The sequence below is a fragment of the Nanorana parkeri genome, unplaced genomic scaffold (assembly GCF_000935625.1).
Source record: "Nanorana parkeri isolate BGI_ZX_2015 unplaced genomic scaffold, ASM93562v1 scaffold164, whole genome shotgun sequence".
NCBI lineage: Eukaryota > Metazoa > Chordata > Amphibia > Anura > Dicroglossidae > Nanorana > Nanorana parkeri.
The window spans coordinates 502756-516215 of NW_017306432.1; the positions used below are offsets into that span (position 1 = coordinate 502756).

A 13460-nucleotide genomic window follows, 5' to 3' on the forward strand; every position below is an offset into this window, starting at 1 on the left:
GTTAACTGGAGTTTAGCTTTAAAGGAGATACCAAGGTGAAAGGAGGGTTGCCTACATATTCTCTGATTATCTAATTTATTTGCAGTCAAGCCTTAAGTTCTTCTCACAAAAGCTTAGTGCATGGTGCATGTGGGTTTTTCATTTGTATGCAGTATTTGATTTATCTTATCAATTAAAATTAATTTTTCAGTTCACTAAAGCCATTAATGCATGGACCAGCTCATAGCCCAGGCATATTATTTTGTATGTTTTTTTTAAGTATTTTGCATGAGTAAGTGAATTCCCAAAGAATATTATGCAGGTTCTAAAATAATACTAAGTTCAGACAGGTGATTATGGTAAATTTCAGCCTGTGTCTACTAAGGACAGCAAGACAAGAGCCATTTGAAGTTGTGATGAATTACAATTTTGTGAGCTAAAATAACTCTTTATGTGGGAATAAGGCTTTCAACAGTTGAATGGGCATTTCATTGGGGAAAAATAATGAGTCTACCCTTAGGGCTCCTGCAGACAGGTGCCTGGGGCCGTACAACATAAATCAGATGTACAACCCTGCCCGGGATCCACAGGGGCTGCTTACAGCTGTATATAGAAATAAATGGCATGCCGATGTACAACTCAGACAGTCTGCATTTCGGGGTTGTACGTTTGTATGCATACGCATGTTTATGCATATACCAAATATTAACCCTTTTGCTGCAAAGCCCTCCGGAATGTTTTTAACCTCAGCTGGCCAGACTATATTTGCATATTTTCACCTTTTTTTTTTACAATGGTTAAAAGAGGCATTTTGGCAAGAGATAAAAATATAATTCTACCATTTTACAAATCACTGGTTCAGCCTCATCTTGAATATGCGGTTCAGTTTTGGTCACCAATCCTCAGGAAATATGTCATCAAACTTGAGGGAGTTCAAAGAAGGGATACAAAATGAAAGAAGCACTTCAGGAAACTTTATTAACCCTTGCACTTGGGCTACCCCAGCACTGCAAAGGTTAACTTCTGATTTGTGTCTAGGTTCTAAAAAAAAAATTAAGTTAGGCTCACCTGAAGCTCTGAACCGGCTTCTTCTTAGACCGGTCCTTCCAACGTCTCTCCCCCTCCTCTGCAGCGGCCTAAGGTCTTTAAACCATCATATCTATAGACAGAAGAAAGCTGAGGAAGATTCCTATGCTGCAGGAAGGGGGACACAGGCTGGAAGGAGCTTCGGATGAGTATAATTATTATTAGTTAGTATTATTATAGTTATTTTAGCACCTAGACACAAACAAGCACTTAACACTTGCAGTGCGGGGGTAGTCCCACTGCAAGGGTTAATCAAATACATTCTGGAGTTCTTCTTTAATAAAGGGGATAGGAGGCCTGAGTTATGAGGATCGGCTCCAGAAATTAAAATTGTTCTTCTTAGAAAAGAGGTGCTTAAGAGGGGACTTCATTGCATATATATTCAAGTGCCCTATCCATTAACAAAAATGTATCTTATTTGTGTATCATTAAGCTGTAGATCCTCAAATCATCTCTGAATTGGTGCTGACACCTTCCTTCTGGAGGGTGGCTACTTTTGTTCCCCATGATCCCTGTGTGTGTTGTAAAGTAGTCACCGCTCCAAACTCACTCCTGTGATGTACTACAATCTCAATATAAATTAGTAAACTAAACATGAGATTGTAGTCAATCACAGGAGTAGGTTTGGAGCGATAACTACTTTACAACACACGCAGGGACCATGGGGAACAAAAGTAGCCACCCTCCAGAAGGAAGGACAGTGTCAGCACCAATTCAGAGAAGATTTGAGGATCTACAGCCGAGTTATACACAAATAAGATACAATCTTGTTAAGGTAATTTAATGTATGTTTAAGATTTTGTGTCACTTTAATAATGTGATATTCTTAATAAATAAGTTCAATCATTTTAATTTAGTTCACACTTCCATTAATATATATATAATGTGTATATTAGATTTTAAACAGGATAGCTGAATGTGATGTAGTACATTCCTAAAAATAAATGAAACAGCAAATCTCTTCCTATCCTTGTTCAGACATGTTACTTATATACACATATTCTGGGATGAATTCAAGTATTCCTAGAATGCAAGTTATGTGGTCGGAGTTTCTGAGAGTAAATCTCATTGTCTAAGGATAAATGTGTGAAGGTGGATATAATTAAGAACTGTTCCATGCCCTCATATCAGGACCGGGAAAATCATAACTTTTACGTGGTAATAAAATATAATAGAACAGATGATGGCAATCAGAATGCACAGTGTGGTGTAATGTGTATGACTGCAGATACTAATTGGGAATGCTGTAGCTAGTCACTCACAGTAATAAGCTTATCTGGGCAGCCCTGTTATGCATTTTCAAGAGTGCCATCCTGTTAGTAATTAAGGGCACAATACACCTTCAATTCTCACAAAATTGCTTTACTGCAAGACAGAAGTATTTTTGAGGACGGATGGGGGTGTGATTACAATCCTCTGGTGTTTCCATTGAAGGGTACTGTTAATGCTATAGCATACAAAGACATATGGACAACTGTGCTCTACCACACTTAGGGTTAGGCAACAATTTGGAGAAGACATTTTTATGTTCCAGCATGGCTGTGCCCCATGTACAAAGGTCTATAAAGACACGGTTTCATTTGGTCAGTGTGGAGGACTTGCATGGCCTACAAAGAACCATGACCTCAGGGGTGAATTGGTTCGTTGACATCAATCATCAATCCGAGTGCCCATTTGCATTAGTTGTCCCCATCAGAGTGTCCTTACATAAGTTGCCCCCACCAGAGTGGCCCCTTATATAGAGTAAGTTGTTCCCATCAGAGTGGCCCCTTACATTAGTTACTAATGTAGGAGGACATTCTGAGGACAGCTAATCTAAGAGGACACTCTGAGGGGGACAACTAATGTTAGAGGGTGCTCTGAGGGGGACAACTAATGTAAGAGGGTGCTCTGAGGGGGACAACTAATGTAAGAGGGTGCTCTGAGGGGGACAACTAATGTAAGAGGGTGCCCTAAGAGACAACTAATGTAAGAAGGTGCTCTGAGGGACAACTAATCTAAGAGGACAGTCTGAGGGGGACAACTTATGTAAGAGGGTGCTTTGAGGGGGGCAACTAATGTAAGAAGGTGCTCTGAGGGGGACAACTAATGTAAGAGGGTGCTCTGAGGGACAACTAATGTAAGAGGGTGCTCTGATGGGGACAACTAATGCAAGAGGGTGTTCTGAGGGAGACAACTAATGTAAGAGGGTGCTCTGAGGGGGACAACTAATGTAAGTGGGTGCTCTGAGGGTGACAACTAATGTAAGAAGGTGCTCTGAGGGGGACAACTAATGTAAGTGGGTGCTCTGAGGGGGACAACTAATGTAAGAAGGTGCTCTGATGGGGACAACTAATGTAAGAGGGTGCCCTAATGGATAACTGATGTAAGAGGGTGCTCTAAGGGACAACTAATGTAAGAGGGTCCTCTGAGGCGGACAACTAATGTAAGGGGGTGCTCTGAGGGGGACAACTAATGTAAGAGGTGCTCTGATGGGGACAACTAATGTAAGAGGGTGCTCTGAGGGACAACTAATGTAAGAGGGTGCTCTGAGGGGGACAACTAATGTTAGAGGGTGCTCTGAGGGGGACAACTAATGTAAGAGGGTGCTTTGAGGGGGACAACTAATGTAAGAGGGTGCTCTGAGGGGGGCAACTAATGTAAGAAGGTGCTCTGAGGGACAACTAATGTAAGAGGGTGCTCTGATGGGGATAACTAATGTAAGAGGGTGCCCTAAGAGACAACTAATGAACTAATGTAAGAGGGTGCTCTGAGGGGGACAACTAATGTAAGAGGGTGCTCTGAGGGGGACAACTAATGTAAGAGGGTGCTCTGAGGGGGACAACTAATGTAAGAGGGTGCTCTGAGGGGGACAACTAATGTAAGAGGGTGCTCTGAGGGGGACAACTAATGTAAGAGGGTGCTCTGAGGGGGACAACTAATGTAAGAGGGTGCTCTGAGGGGGACAACTAATGTAAGAGGGTGCTCTGAGGGGGACAACTCTGGGCACTCTGATGGAGTCAAATTTGAATTTTGATTCAATACCCCTGATATACAGGAATATAGAAACTGACATAGAAGCCACCGGTGCACAATGCATTTTAATATTGCAGAGAGAAAAAGGAGATAAAGATATCCTTTCAAATAATTTAATGTACAATGAACAGAGTAGAATTTTTCAAGCTGTTGCTTCCATTGCTTCTATTTCTATTCCATTGCTTTCATTCCTGTAGTTTAGGCCAAAACGGGTTACAATGTTAGAATTATTCACATTATGTTTTATGGTGGAAGCAATGAGTACATTCTATGCCAAGCTGTTGGCTTCTGTACATACCACCCACACAACAAACCTGGCATGAGACTGTCATGAAATGCTGGACGTGTTTCTCAGACTTTGAATAGTTTTGTCACATAGAACCAGGTTGGGTCTACAAGAATACAGATGAGAGTATTCACAGGGGAAACCTTCATCCAGATCTGAGTAAGGGCTTGTTGCACCATTTTTTGCAATCGTACTGCACTGGAACACAGGGCATTTTATTACCATGCGTTCCTGTGCGGCTGATCCTACTGCGGGCATTGACTTGTATGGCACTGTCACGCCCCCTCCCGTCCCAGAATGCAAGGAGACTTTATGTATGTGATCCCTTGCGTTCCGGGCACGGGACATTGCGGTAGACGCATCCCGGATCACCAGATTTCCAGCAGAAGTGAGTACATTGGGCACTACAACAATATCTGGATGTACAGGCTATGCTTCCATGCATTTTAAGGCTTTAAGCTGAACACCAGGGAAACTGCTGAATACAAAGTTGAAATACATACAGTCATGTGAAGAAGAAAGTACGCCCTCTTTGAATATTGTGGTTTTAGGTATCAGGACATAATAAAAATCATCTGTTCCTTAGCAGGTCTTAAAATTAGGTAAATACAACCTCAGATGAACAACAACACATGACATATTACACGGTGTCATTATTTATTTCACAAACATAGAGCCAAAATGGAGAAGTTATGTGTGAAATACTAAGTACACCCTTACTGCTTCCATTGGAATTAAGAGGCTTAGCAGCAGCCAGGGGCTGATTAACCCTTGATTAACTGATCATCAGCAAGTGTGACCACCCCTATAAGGGCTAGTTCACACCAGCCACAGTGCGTTCTGGCCAGAACGCACTGTATCACATTGGGGATGGGAGGGGGCGTGGCGGTGCATTGAGCTCAATGGCACTGTAGCCACGCCCTCTGCCCGCCATGCGATCAGCCGCATAGGAACGCAAGGCACATCAATGCTTGCGGTCCGGTCTGGTCAGAAAAAAATACTGCAAGCACAATTTTTTCTGACTGGACCGGAATGCAGGCATTGATGTGCCACGTGTTCCAGAGCGGCTGATCGCATGGCTGCAGTGCTGTTCACTTTAATGCACTGCCACGCCCCCTGTGCCAGCCAAAATGCCATCCAGTGCGTTCCGGACAGAATCGGGCTGGGACGCACTGTCGCTGGTGTGAACTAGCCCTAAAAGCTGAGGTTTTAGCAGTTTGCTTGGCTGGAACATTCAGGTGTGTGTTAGCACAATACCAAGGAGGAAAAACATCAGCTATGATCTTACAGGCCCAGTTGTTGCTGCCCATCAATCTGGGAAAGGTTATAAGGCCATTTCCAAACAATCTGAAGTTGTAGCATCTGTCAGTGGCAGTCTGCATATAATCATGTATGGTACGATTACATGCCGTGTGGGATAGATGATTATCGCTGAACACAGGATAGGTGTGTCCAGGGACAGTCATCTATCCTGAAATAAAGGTTATCATACCACGTACAATTACATGTGCGCTGCCGATGACAGATGCGGCCGCTGTCACCCTGACCTTAACTTAAATGGGTACAGTGGCCGCATCTGAATGGGGACACCTGGGATTCGTGCACCAAAAATCCATGGGTTCTTGCAGCAGGAAACCCAGATCGCAGCAAAGTCCCCTTGTGAAGGGGCCTTGCCCTGAACAATGTAGATATTGTGCTATGTTGCTTCTGAAAAGTAGCAGTGCGCTTATTGGTATGTGAGTGTGTCTGGGCACTCCTGTGCCTACATAGCTACAGCCTCATAGCTGTATGTCTGTTGTGTGAGATTTAAGGCATTGCTGCCTCTGACTAATGGGCTCAGGAGATTTGGAGTGAATTTTGTTGGTGTCACTGTTGTGCTGCTTGCTGGAGAAGAAATCAGCTGCATGCATCTCCCTGCTTCTGCTTTATTCATTCTGTGAATCTGCGCTCCCTGCCCAACTCCCACCGCATTTTGAATTTTCCCCAACCAGTCATCAGATCACCATTCATAGGGGGCGCATCTTTGATATGAGGAAACAAAGCCAAGATGGTCACCACCACAAAGAGACACAATGCTGTATGTAAATTATCAGCGCTATATAAAATTCCTTTTTTAATAAAAAGGCATGGTAAGTCAGTAATGGAGAAATATCAGCCGCAGGATGCCTAAAGATAATACTGGTGACTAGTTATTTGCCTTTTTTTGGGCACAGCTTCGAGAGTTCAGCTCCTCTTTTAAATGTATAGAGAGCCTGAAGGCTGCGTCATGAGTTTTCTACAGAACCCAATCATGTATGTTACACCCCTGGTGATTTCTAATGCAATTAATCTTTGTTTTGTAGGTTGAGAAAGGTTCTAAGGAAGGCCCTGTGGTTTTCAACACTCTGAAACCGATCTTTCAGCACATCTTGACGACTATCCGAAAGTAGATGTGACAAGACCTGGGCAGCCCTGGAGCTCGCAGACCTGGCCTTGCAATTTGTTTAAATTCTGTGAGCCTCGTCATGCGCGTTTCCTGTGAGGTTTGTGTTTAAGTGTTGGCTACACAAAGGGCTTCAAATACAAAGAATGTAGAAACTTCGAGGTGACTTGATATTCAGCGAACTCTTTTGTAATTATTACTTGTCTCTAAAAAAAGCCTTGTTCACTGTGTTTTACAGCATTTCTTTCTATGTTTCCAAAGTCTGGTTTAATATTTGTAGTTAATATTTGTGGATGTTCTTGTTTAATTTATTATTATGCCTTGACTCGGGCATACTGCTGCCAGTCAGCAGAGCCAGTCCGGGTAATGCACTGTGAACTGTTTATTGTATTCAGTATGAAGGATTCTCAGCGGAGCAGGACTGGTTGAGCCTTGACAGGCCAGCTGTAGAATTCTGACAGCCATACCTTTATAATATTTATGGTACTTTATATAGGGGCGTTACAAAGAAAACATTTCAGTTGGGGATGTTTTTGTTTTTTTTAAATAAAAAAGTACGGGACCGAATTCTCTTACATGGCGTACTTAGGCCTTACATTGTTAACATTCTCTGTTTTACAGCACAGTCTATAAAATGAAGGGAAGAAGAAGTGGAGTTATTGTCCGTACCAACATAGTTGCCAAAATTGCCTGGAAAAATTGGGAAGACCCTTTCCTGCAGCAGGAAAATAGGGCAATTCAAGTGCCCTTTGCTACAACAAGTTATGTAGTTCCATCTGCTATTCGGGGCATGGGAGGCGGGGTACCATCCTGCAGAAGGGGGGACACTTATTAACGGGTATCTAAGCCTAAAAATAAAAATGTAAAAACATGCAACTTACTAACTATAGATACCATCCTAAGAGACCGTAGCATACAGGGGTACGGGTGCACTACTACTAGACCACACAGGGACTCTTATACACTGAGTGGCCAGATTATTATGACCACCTGACGTTTGTAGGCAAATTAGTTATAATTAGCTATTAGCTAGAGGGCCAGACCATTATAAATAGGGAAGCAGGTTGTTTACCACGACAGTAGAAGTGATTTTTTTCTGAAGATATGGGTAAACGATGCGATTTAACAGCCTTTGAACGTGGGATGATTGTTGGCGCTCGGAGCCATGGAGCGAGTATCAGCAAAACAGCAGAATTTGTTAAATGTTCAAGAGCAGCTGTTGTTAAAGTGTTTAAAGGCTAGAATGTCAGCCGGAAATCTGGGTCTGAACGTGCGAATTGTGGCCGTCAGCGACTAGTCAATGTTAGGGCAGAACGGAGAATGGCAAGACTGGTACAAGACAACAGAAGGGCAACAGTGCCGTGTCAGATTCCTCGCATCACCTTTCAACATCTCGTGGAGTCACGAGGCGGCCCAACAAAGTACTGATGGGGTGGTCATAATAATCTGGCCACTCAGTGTATACACGCACGCACAACACGCAATGTTTTTTGTATGTCTCTGATTAGAAATAAATAGATTTTTCTTTAAAAATTGACATTGTGGTTTGTCCCAGCCGACGATTAACCCTTGAACTGCCTTCATCTGCAAGACAGTTCGCATCCTTCTTGTTTTACCGTTGAACTTGAAGGACCTGTGTCTTTTTGCAATCTCAAATACTATGTACCGTATATACTCGAGTATAAGCCGTCCCGAATATAAGCCGAGGTACCTAATTTTACAAACAAAAAACTGGGAAAAAATATTGACTCGAGTATAAGCCGTCCCGAATATAAGCCGAGGTACCTAATTTTACAAACAAAAAACTGGGAAAAAATATTGACTCGAGTATAAGCCGTCCCGAATATAAGCCGAGGTACCTAATTTTACAAACAAAAAACTGGGAAAAAATATTGACTCGAGTATAAGCCGTCCCGAATATAAGCCGAGGTACCTAATTTTACAAACAAAAAACTGGGAAAAAATATTGACTCGAGTATAAGCCGTCCCGAATATAAGCCGAGGTACCTAATTTTACAAACAAAAAACTGGGAAAAAATATTGACTCGAGTATAAGCCGTCCCGAATATAAGCCGAGGTACCTAATTTTACAAACAAAAAACTGGGAAAAAATATTGACTCGAGTATAAGCCGTCCCGAATATAAGCCGAGGTACCTAATTTTACAAACAAAAAACTGGGAAAAAATATTGACTCGAGTATAAGCCGTCCCGAATATAAGCCGAGGTACCTAATTTTACAAACAAAAAACTGGGAAAAAATATTGACTCGAGTATAAGCCGTCCCGAATATAAGCCGAGGTACCTAATTTTACAAACAAAAAACTGGGAAAAAATATTGACTCGAGTATAAGCCGTCCCGAATATAAGCCGAGGTACCTAATTTTACAAACAAAAAACTGGGAAAAAATATTGACTCGAGTATAAGCCGAGGGGGCACTTTTCAGCACAAAAAATGGGCTGAAAAACTCGGCTTATACTCGAGTATATACGGTAAATAGTTCTTAGGCTCCCTTCAAATCTATGTGATGTTGGAACATGTTCATCACCGCATCACACAAGATTGTGTGTGACAATATTTGGTGCGCTGCGGTGCCATTACAGGCAATGCCCGGGTTTACGAACAAGATAGGGAATTGTTCTTAAGTTGAATTTGTATGTAAGTTGGAACAGGTACATTTTTAAGTGTAACTCCAGGCCCCAAAATGTTTTTGTTTGTTTTGGCTAGCATAGGGAAGGGTTTACCCCCTGCAAAGTTTGTTTTGCGGTGTGTGCCCCTGTTCAGAAGATTTCAGCTCGCTTTCTGTCCCTGTGACAATTGGATTGGAGACACCTTTTTCCCATGAAAACTCTTACAGGAGTGAATTTCCCTTCCTAGGGGTAGATTTCCTCTCATTTTCTGTTGTCTCAAGGACAGGAAGTGTGATTAAATCTTTTTAATGAGGATATAGACATCAGTAAAAACCTCACAATGACCCGGGAAGAAGAGGTGGGCACCCCTCGTCTGCACGTCTAACAAGAGCCAACTTCCTGTAATGTACGTACAGTACTACGAACCAGACCCAAAAAGGTGGGCACTCCTTGTCAGCACGAGCGCGGTGGCATTACAACTACCCTTGCTGTACAGTAATAGCCCCGTTTGTAAGTAGGAGTCGTATGTAAGTCGGATGTATGTAACTCGGGGACCTCCTGTATTTCTTAATGGCAACTTTTTACCATGCATTGTGGTGTGACATGATTTAAAAAAATGGATCATGCACTTCTATGGTGCGATTTAGATTGGGTAGCCAGTAAATGGATACTCTGCCCTTCCACTATTCCCGGTAACACGTGTAAAAACACGCTGCAATGCACGTGGTATGTCACATCGCACAGGTGTGAAATGTGGTGGCTGCATTAGTTTTCACTTTACAGGGTAAGAACATATTCAGCAAATACATATTGCAGAAATGCAGTGTGCTTGTTACTTCCTGTGAGCTGAATAGAAAGCATAAATAACCTTATTTTTAGTGCGTCAACGACTAGTTCCAACAATCCACCATGTAAGGGAGATAAACAATGGCAGACATGTGAAGTCCAGCCTGTGGGGCAACCATGGCTTCCTCTATAGATACACCACATCTACGGACTAGTAAGCTCTGATATATGACACATTTGTTTTTGGGTTTAGATACCCTTTTTAGTGCCCATTCACACCATATCCACATCATCTCTAGACCAGATTGTTTCCAGACCCAAAATGCATCCTAATTAGGGATGTCCCGATACCGATGCTAGCATCGGAATCGGGCCCGATACAGGGCATTTTGACAAGTACTTGTACTTGTCAAAATGCACCAAAGCGTGCACAATTTTTTTTTTTTCTTCTTACTTACCTCGCCAAGCGTCGCGTCACTGCTGCTCCAGTGGGCAGCGCTCCGAGCGGGGTCATCTGGCAGTCTACGGGTCCTAATTTAGACTGCAGTTCCAGACCAGAACTGCACTGGAACTGCGGGCAGGTTCACACCATTTTCTGGTCCTGATCTGGTCCAGAAAAAGGTGTGAACCTGCCCTTAACACTGTAACAACCTGAATCTATCTGATATTTTTATACTACACGGATACTGATGGATGAAAATTTCTATTTTGTTGCTCAGATTCCAGTTGTCATTTCTTCAGGATTGAGGGATCTGAGGATTGCTATGGGCAACACTGGAGGATTGATTGCTATGGCAACAATGTTTCTCATGGCACAACTTTTATAAACCGTTTGCAGATGGAATAGCTCTGCGAATATCCGCGCTTTAGATTTGCGGCACTATATGGCCCCTAGATGGAGCCGACAAGCATAGAAAATTTCTAAGCACAGAGCTGTTCGAACTGCGAACGTTTTATTGATACCAAAATCCAGTGTACCCATCGCACTCCTGACCGAATAATACCCTTAGAGCTGGGTGGGTGCCAAAGTGACTGCAGATGCCTCTGCAATCCAAGATAAGTATATGTATAAAATCACTCACACTTTTTATTTCAAGTCAAAAACAGTTTATTGACTCGTTTGCTATCACATCATATAGCGACGTTTCGGAACAACAGCGGTTCCTTCTTCAGGCAAGCAGAATGTGAATTGCCTGAAGAAGGAACCGCTGTTGTTGCGAAACGTCGCTATATGATGTGATAACAATCGACTCAATAAACCGTTTTTGACTTGAAATTAAAAAACAAAAGGAGTGCGAGTGACTTTATACATATACGTTTTATAGATACAGCCCTTAGTTTTTCTCCTAATAACTCAAAAATTCAGTTCCCCCTTTCTTTTTTTAAATTGCCCTTGCAATATGAAAGGGAGTTTCTACTGGCTGATTGTTTGGGGGGGAAACACAATCCTATTTACTAAAGATTGTCCAAATAATTGTATTTCATTTTGCTGCGCTGTACCTTTATTTTGCCGCTAAATTGAAATCCAGATTATACAAATTTAGAAACATTACATTACAATGTCCACCTAGTGAAGGGGCATTAGTCTCCCTGTTGTTCAGTGAGGCCACCCATTACATTCAAGGGCTCAGGAGGGATTGGGGCCAAGCTTGACTTTTTAAGAAAAAATCAATCTTTTCATATATCTTCAGCTGCCTACATCTCCGGATTAAATGCTTGTTTGACATGAATACTTAACTGAATATAATCTCTGCTTTTCATCTTTTTGCTATAGGTTCGGTTTCGATCATTAGGTTTGTGACAGGTTATTGTGAGCGTCTCTGCCTTGCAAGCAAGCAAAGTTTTAGATTTTTTTTTTTTTATTTCAAAATGTAAAACGTGTTTGTGTTTAGAGACGGGATTCCAAGGATCTGGAATTCCCCCCTACATTTTCCTGTGCTGAAGATGGTATAATGAAGAACAGTATTTTCCATTCAGCTGGCTTCCTTTTTGATAATCCCATGGAAAAATACTACCAAATGTCACTGCTCCCAGCCCAGAAGGTTTATAGCAGAACAATAGACACCACAATTCACAAATATAACCCATGCCATTTCCTGTGCAGATACATCTGTGACGGGAAGCAATTCTACACAAATCTTGTTCAATTATAGGTGTAGTGGCCCTTTAAATAGGCAAAAAACCCCTTGCTTTTATAAAAATATTTTCTGTTATTTATAGAATACCCCAGTTCAAGTGTACCTGTCTTCTGTACACTAAGGACATTGCGAGTAGGGATGCACCAATACTAGTATCGGTGCCGATACCGAGTATTTGGGCGAGTACACGTACTCGCCCAAATGCGCCGATGCCTAGCCTGAGGCTTCCTGTATCAGGAAGCCGGGCAGCGCGTCATTACAAGCACCCCAGCTTCCTGATTGGCCGGGGAGCCGGCTCCATGCTCCGTCGTCACTTGTGATGAGAGCATGGAGCCGGCTTCTTGGCCAATCAGGAAGCCGGGCATGCGTGTAATGACTCGCTGCCCAGCTTCCTGATTGGTCGGGAAGCTGGCCAATCATGGAAGTCAGTCGCCGTGTTATGACGTTCTGATTGGCCGGGAAGCCGGCTTCATGCTCCCTCGTCAACTCATGATGAGGGAGCATGGAGCCCGATTCCTTGCCAATCATGCAGGCCGGGCGCCACATCATTACACGGCGCCCGGCTTCCATGATTAGCCAGCAAGCCGGCTCCATGCTTTCTCGCCACATAGTGACGAGAAGCCTGGGGACGGCTTCATTGCTAATCGGGGAGCCGGGTGGCAAGTCTTTATACGCACCCGGCTACTCAGGAAGCCAGTTGGCGAGTCATTACACACCGCCTGGATTCATGAAGTGGACTTCCAGTACTCGGTATTCGGTTTCGGTGAGTACAGCAAAGAAAATATTGGTACTCGGTACCGCAATACCGGTATTGGTGCATCCCTAATTGCGAGTCAAACAAATATAAAACATTTGAGTTCACTTAAGTAGAACTGAAGCCAAAACGTTTTGTTTTTAGTTTTGGATAGAGTAGGGAATGGTTAAAACACTTGGACAGATTTCCCTTCACTTCCTGTCTGATAGCCACAACAGGAAGTGAGAGGAAATCCCTCCAAATAGAAGGAAATCCCTGGTGGTCAGCAAGGTCATCAGAAATAGTGTCCCCGTTGGAAGATTTTCCATCTATTCCTGTTCTGGTGACAACCCAAATTTTGGATTTTTCTTTCATTTTCAGTGGTA

At 42.8% G+C, this 13460-nt stretch overlaps 1 protein-coding gene across 1 annotated transcript in view; it reads left to right on the forward strand.

The window, feature by feature from the left end:
- Positions 1-7022, forward strand: part of PTPDC1 (protein tyrosine phosphatase domain containing 1) — a 47504-nt gene extending 40482 nt beyond the window's left edge. Inside the window, exon 9 of the mRNA XM_018554548.1 lies at positions 6709-7022. Coding sequence (XP_018410050.1) covers positions 6709-6795 — 87 coding nt within the window. The 3' untranslated portion in view covers positions 6796-7022. The remainder of the gene's footprint in view (positions 1-6708) is intronic.
- Positions 7023-13460: the final 6438 nt, after the last annotated feature.